We start from the raw sequence: 6,938 nt of genomic DNA, 5'->3' as shown, positions 1-6,938 counted from the left end.
ACAAGCAATTAAAAAAATTGATCGCAATTAATCGAACTGTTAAATGATAATAGAGTACCATTTATTTAAATATTTTTGGATGTATTTCTAAATTTTCAAATAGACTGATTTCAATTACAACACAGAATACAAAGTGTACAATGCTCACTTTCTATTCATTTTTATTACAAATAGTTGCATTGTAAAAAACAAAAGAAATAGTATTTTCAGTTCACCTAATACAAGTACTGTAGAGCAATCTCTTTATCATGAAAGTTGAACTTACAAATGTTGAATTATGTACAAAAAATAACTGCATTCAAAAATAAAACAATGTAAAACTTTAGAGCCTACAAGTCCACTCAGTCCTACTTCAGCCAATTGCTCAGACAAACAAGTTTGGTTATATTTGTAGGAGATAATGGTGGCCACTTCTTGTTTACAATGTCACCTGAAAGTGATAACAGGTGTTCACATGGCACTGTTGTAACCGGCGTTGCAACATATTTACATGTCAGATGCACTAAAGATTCATATGTCCCTTCATGCTTCAACCACCATTCCAGAGGATATGTGTCCAAACTGATGACGGGTTCTGCTCAATAACGATCCAAAGCAGAGTGGACCAACGCACATTAATTTTCATCATCTGAGTCAGATGTCACCAGCAGAAGTTGATTTTATTTTTTGGTGGTTCGGGTTCTGTAATTTCCACATCGGAGTGTTGCTCTTTTAAGAGTTCTGAAAGCATGCTCCACACCTCATCCCTCTCAGATTTTGTACAACACTTCAGATTCTTAAACCTTGGGTCGAGTGCTGTAGCTATTTTTAGAAATCTCACATTGGTACTTTCTTTGCATTTTGTCAAATCTGCAGTAACAGTGTTTGTAAATCAAATGACATGTGCTGGGTCATCATCCGAGACTGCTATAAGATGAAAAATATGCCAGAATGCACGTAAAACAGAACAGGGAACATATAATTCTCCCCCAAGGAATTCAGTCAAAAGTTTAATTAACACAGAATGGTGGCTGAAGCATGAAGGGGCATATGAATGTTTAGCATATCTGGCACGTAAATACCTTGCAATGCCAGCTACCAAAGTACCATGTGAACTCCTGTTCTCACTTTCATGTGACATTGTAAACAAGAAGAGGGCAAGCATTATCTCCTGCAAATGTAAACAAACTTGTTTCTCTTAGCGATTGGCTGAACAAGAAGTAGGACTGAGTGGACTTGTAGGCGCTAAAGTTTTACATTATTTTGTTTTTTGAATGCAGTTATGTAACAAAAAATCTACATTTGTAAGTTACACTTTCACGATAGAGATTGCACTACAGTACTTGTATGAGGTGAATTGAAAAATACTATTTCTTTTGTTTATCATTTTTACAGTGCAAATATGTATAATCAAAAATAATATAAAGTGAGCACTGTACACTTTGTATTCTGTGTTGTCATAAAAATCAATATATTTGAAAATGTAGAAAAATGCCCAAAACTATTTAATACATTTCAATTGGTATGCTATTGTTTAACAGTGTGATTCATCACGATTAATTTTTTTAATCACAGTTAATTTTTTTGAGTTAATCGCGTGAATTAACTGCAATTAATCGACAGCCTTGATTATTTGTAAAGTACAGAGGGTTCTTTTGCTTCCTTTTTGCCACGTTATAAAGGGTAGTTTGAACACTTGCAGTCTGATTTTTCTCTTTTACACCAGTGTAACTCTACTGATTTCCATAGAGAGATTCCAATTTACAGTGGTGTAAGTAATAAGAGAATCACTCCCCTGAAGTGTGCACGTGGGGGGGGGGGAATTAAACTGGATCTGGATTTGTGAATTGTTCCTAAAGATTGTTGGGAGCTGCAGGAGCTCAACATGTCTGAAAAACAGGCTCTGGGGCCTCCAGTTGGGCACCTAGGCACACAAAATTAATAAACCCTTTTGAAAATACTGGCCTCATCTAATATACTACTATAGTTTTTTCCCCCACACAAATACCCGCACAGAGAACTCAGCATGGTGTTTTAGGCACAGAGTTAAAATTAACATATTTTAAACTACATCCTATTTATTTGCCAAACATCCAAACCAGTTTAAACTTAAGCTAAAGCAATAAATTTAAGCAAATTAGTCACTTATACACCAATAAAAGGTACATTTAAAAATATTTTTTAAAACTATTTTGCATTTTTAAGCCCTGAGCCTAAAGACAATGTTCTGTGGAAAAAAGCAATATTTTTCAGAACATCTAAAATCTCTTGATGTACAAAATTTAGAACTTGAGTTGGAATGATTGTGCAAAAGGCCAGGCCTTCAGGGGGAATGGAAGTTTCTCCTAGCTCTCTGCTAATGCTCAGCAAAAAAGACTGTCAATTTCATTATGCTTATTGTGGCTTGAAAGAGCAGAACAGATTGGCACAGCTGTAGATGCTCTTGCTGTAAGGATAAGTATAGGGTTGCAACTAATCACAGACTTTCTTTATCCCCCTACCAAATAAAAAATCTGATTTGTGAGGTGTCATTTTTAACAGTTTATTGCCCATATAACATGCATTTCTAAAGTGCTCCTCATTTAAGTATTCTGGGTGTCTTTACACACATTTTCAAGATGACCTCCTGAAAGGCGCATAGCTCTCTATTCTTGAAGCTGCCAGTTGACTCAGAGTGACCCCAATCATCTCTTAGGCAAACTGCTGCACAAAGAGTTGAGTCAGGTCATCATGAATTAGCACCAATGGCTCCCATTACCATGGTTTTAAAAACCAATTTGGAGTTTAGCTACACCACCCTTAACAGACAATCCTTTAGGGTAGCCTGTGAAATTAAGCACTCATGTCTGCATGGCCTTCCCCTTTGAATATTGCCACTTAAATCCTGATCCTTCTTTCCTTGAGAGACAGTCCATTTACTACCTTACAGCAGCACCAGCAGCCAAACCCTGAGTTTGAAGGGGAGAAAAGGCAACCTCCTTGCGTTGAGATTGGCCGAGTTGCCTATATCTCCTTTGGGCCACATGCTGGCAAGCTGGTGGCAATCGTGGATGTTATTGACCAGAACAGGGCGCTAGTTGATGGCCCCTGCAGTGGTGTAAGAAGGCAGGCTATGCCCTTCAAGTGCATGCAGCTAACAGATTTTGTACTCAGATTCCCACACAGTGCTCATCAGAAGCATGTGCGAGTTGCCTGGGAGAAAGAAAATATTAATGAAAAATGGACAGGTACAAGGTGGGCAAAGAAGATTGAAGCCAGAGAAAAGAAAGCCAAGATGACAGACTTTGATCGCTACAGGGTCATGAAGGCAAAGAAAATGAGGAACAGGATCATCAAGCATGAAGTAAAAAAGCTCCAGAAGCAAGCTTCCAAAAAAGCATAAACTGTCAGTAATCAAATAAAGTTCCAGTTTAATATACAAAAAAAAAAAAAAAGAAAAGAAAAACAAGATGTAAGGAATGCTTGCTGTGAAACTTAGACTCCAGTCTCTAAGGTTCTTAGTGATCTCAGACTAGGCAATGATCACAATGCTTTACCCCCGCACCCTTGTGTCAATCCTTTAGCCTCACTCTCTTATGTGACCTATAAAAACGGGCCTTTAAGACCACACCATTCTAATTTGCAGGGGGAGCAACAGAGCAAGTAACTGCACAGCAGTCTTGAGACAATACCAATGTCTTCAAATTATTGCACAAATGCAGATAGTGCAAGGGGTTAGCAGAGCAGATACAGACACAGTTAGGATTGCCAGTTTTGGTTGGACGTATTCCTGGAGGTTTCATCATATGACAATCTTTAATTAAAGATTAATCTTTAATTCCTGGAGACTCGGCAACCCTAGACACAGTGTAAATACATGAAGGTTTAACTAACAACTGGTGTGCTAGTGACCTCAATCAGGGCAGATCATATATGTTGCATGTGACTGGGCTGAGTGACAATGAAAGACTCTAGCTGCCAGATTGCATTTCCTAAAGAAGAGCTCTGTGTAAACTCAAAAGTTTTTCCTCTCACATCAACGGAAGTTGATCCAATAAAATATTACCTCATCTACCTTGTCTCAGATTGCATTTCACTCAGTTTGTAGTATGTTAACATTGTCCCAGCACTGGGACTGGCCCCACAACCAGAGAATAAAAGGGACACTACTGAGTTAAATGTTACTGGCAAAAGATAAATATGTATTTTCTTTCCAATTGGCCTTGTGATATTTTTTGCTTCTTTGTAATGTCCAAAAATGAGCTGAATGTTTTTTAGTTTGGTTTCAGGTTTGTTTGTTTGGGTTTTTTTTGGAGGGGGGGGGGAGAGGGGGAGAAAAGTGGGGTTAAAGTTTTTTTTCTTATTATTATTTACCTTAAAAATATCAGGAATGTCTTGGAATAGCAGGAATCACTTTGTCCTTGGCTTTGCTTGGATGACTTGGAAGTCTCAGTGCACGTCTATTACGAGCTCTACCTCATTAAGTAGAGAAGTGGGAGTGCTCAGTCTTTAACTCCCCTTCTCCAAAATATTAATTGCTCACTGAAAGTAAAGAGGTGTCAAAAGAATATACTATTCCCCGTATAGGCTACTGATAATGGGCCTCATAAATACTGATTGCTGTTGGAAATGTAACTCCCTTGGTGCTACATTAGCTCACATGTTTTGGGGGTGCCCCTATATCAAAAATTTCTGGTAGGAGGTCGGTCAAAGGACCAATTTGATATTGGATGTTGGAGCCCTCCCACTTCAGTTACATGCTAGAGGGAGATTACCTGGTAATAAGGCAGCATGGTTCCAATGCGCAACTTTGGTCACTAAAAAAATTAATCCTGCAAAAAATGGAAAAGTCAATCTGCAGCAAGTATCGATGCCTGGCCCAGTGATATGGCTGATCTCAGAGCTAACAAACAACTGGCATTCTGCAGGGAAAAAAATGCCTGAAAAATGCAAAGTAATTTGGGCTGACTTTTTAGAGGTCTACGATTAACACAGACCCTGCAGAGAGATATGGCGCTCCCCCTTCTCCTCCTTTTATCCTAATCCTCTTAATTTCCTTTGGGTATTATGAGGACTCTAGTAGTTTGGTATATTTGTTGTATTTGGAAAAAAATTATATATATTTTATATATGTATAAAAATAGGTGTTTGCAAAATCAAGCTAAAAGCAAAGAGTTTTAAATCTGGCTATAAATCTCCCACCCCTCTTAATATTTCAGTTGCTTATTTTTCACTCTTCTGGGCCCTGAACCTGCGACTCCATACAGGTGCAGGGTTCTGCCTGTAGGGAGCTCACTTCTGGATGGGAGTCTTAGCTCCCATCAGGTCCCTTTCTCTGGTTCCCCAGTTTTGCAAGCTTAAGTGGGACCTGACATTTTAATGTTAAATACAAACAGACAAAGCTTTAAAATAAAATACTTTTCAGGCCTTCTTTATAGGTTTCATACAGAAGTAACACATGCTCTTAATCCCTGATCCCAGCAATTGATTGGTATCGGCCTCAGGGTCCACCTGCATGAATTAACTTCTAAAACTGGGGCCTAGATTTCAAATTGACTGTGTTCTTATAATTTTCCAGGGTAGAAGAGAAGACAAGATAGTCCCTCCACCTCCTCTAAGTATGTTCACTGGCTCTTAACATTCAATAGCTTCCCAGGCTATAGAAGTTATTTATCCTCCTCACCATATGTTATAACCAGGGTGGGTGGCACTGCCTATTATTAGGAGTCCTCAATATTTCCCATAATAAAGGTTGCTTGTAACTTTTTCAAACTTATAAAAGGTCAGGCTGAAATTTTCCATGTTGTGTGTCTGCCTCGGGTCAAAATAGTTTGGAAAATTTCAGCCAAAATGGTTCTGCCATTTCTGAGATCAAAGCTAATGGAAAACATTGTTTTGCCCATGTTAAAAAATTCTGGTAACCTTTTATCTGAAAAGCTCTGCGGCCCCCATGCTTTGGAGCAGGGACTTGAGATTTGGCAGCGGGTGGCTTTTATGTCAGGGATGGGCCTTCTCCTGTCCCTGTAATAATCTGCCCAAATCTGGCCAAGTTATAAACTTTTGAAAACATGCAGTTCACACATGCTTAGTAGACACCTGCAGCTAAATTTCCCAAATGTTTCATCTGCAGTGGGCATGCTCCAGCTCAGGACTGAGCAGGACTTTCCTAGCAACTGCAGCTCTGGGCAACTACAGGCTGTGCCAGGTGCAGACACCAAAACTCAGAGCCTGTGCAACCTTTATTTGGTCCCTTGGTGCATAAACACACTGACAGAGTTTTTAAGTACATCATCACATATTATTTTGTCCAGAGACCTGCTGCTGCATACATCGCCCCTGCTCTGGGAATGAATCAGGGTTGCATACTACAGGAGTTTGTTGTCTGTGGAACCCTTGCTTCTTTTGGTGCAGAAATTGGCAAGTGTTTGCTGCCTACAGCATCCATGATTCCCAGGTGGTCTCCCTTCTAACTACTCAACAGGCTGGGACTTTTTAGCTTCTGATATCAGGTGTCTTCAGTCCAGTATGGCTGTAGGTTTGGAAGTTGTGTGCTATGGGAGTGGGAGAAGCATGTCTAGACCTGCCCAAAACTAAAGGCCCACTCCTTCAACTAAGGACAGGAACCACTATGTGCAGGCTGCAACTGGGTAAGTCATTGGAAGTGTGGTGAATGAGGCAGGGGATTTCAGGGAAAGAAAGGATGTTCCTATGGGTAGATTGAATGCTTCCCTAGAGAACTAGACTCTATCCCTTCCTCTGTGATACTAGCCCAGAAATGTAAATCTAATTTTTCACAGGTGGCCACTAACTGTGTATTCCTGATTTTCTGGGTGTGTGCCTTGAGACCCTGGGGTCTGTTTTGCAGAAATGCTAAGCACTTGCCACTGCAATTGAAGTCAATGGAAGCTGTGCTGTGAATATATGAAGTGCCACATAATGGTAAATACTCTGAAAAAGCAGGTCCTGGGTGTCTCAAACTG

The 6,938-nt window shown here is 39.6% G+C and overlaps 1 protein-coding gene across 1 annotated transcript; it reads left to right on the top strand.

Moving 5' to 3' along the window:
- The first annotated feature begins 880 nt into the window (after positions 1–880).
- LOC123374023 (60S ribosomal protein L14-like) lies at positions 881–3,424 on the top strand. Its single transcript, XM_045023415.1, has 2 exons — positions 881–936; positions 2,884–3,424. Exons 1-2 carry the CDS (start codon positions 881–883, stop codon positions 3,359–3,361), a joined length of 534 nt encoding a protein of 177 aa, XP_044879350.1. The 3' UTR covers positions 3,362–3,424.
- Positions 3,425–6,938: the final 3,514 nt, after the last annotated feature.

This window comes from Mauremys mutica, chromosome 7 (assembly GCF_020497125.1).
Source record: "Mauremys mutica isolate MM-2020 ecotype Southern chromosome 7, ASM2049712v1, whole genome shotgun sequence".
Lineage (NCBI taxonomy): Eukaryota > Metazoa > Chordata > Testudines > Geoemydidae > Mauremys > Mauremys mutica.
The sequence above is the reverse complement of the archived record's forward strand: the minus strand, read 5'-3'. Positions and strand labels throughout refer to the sequence as shown.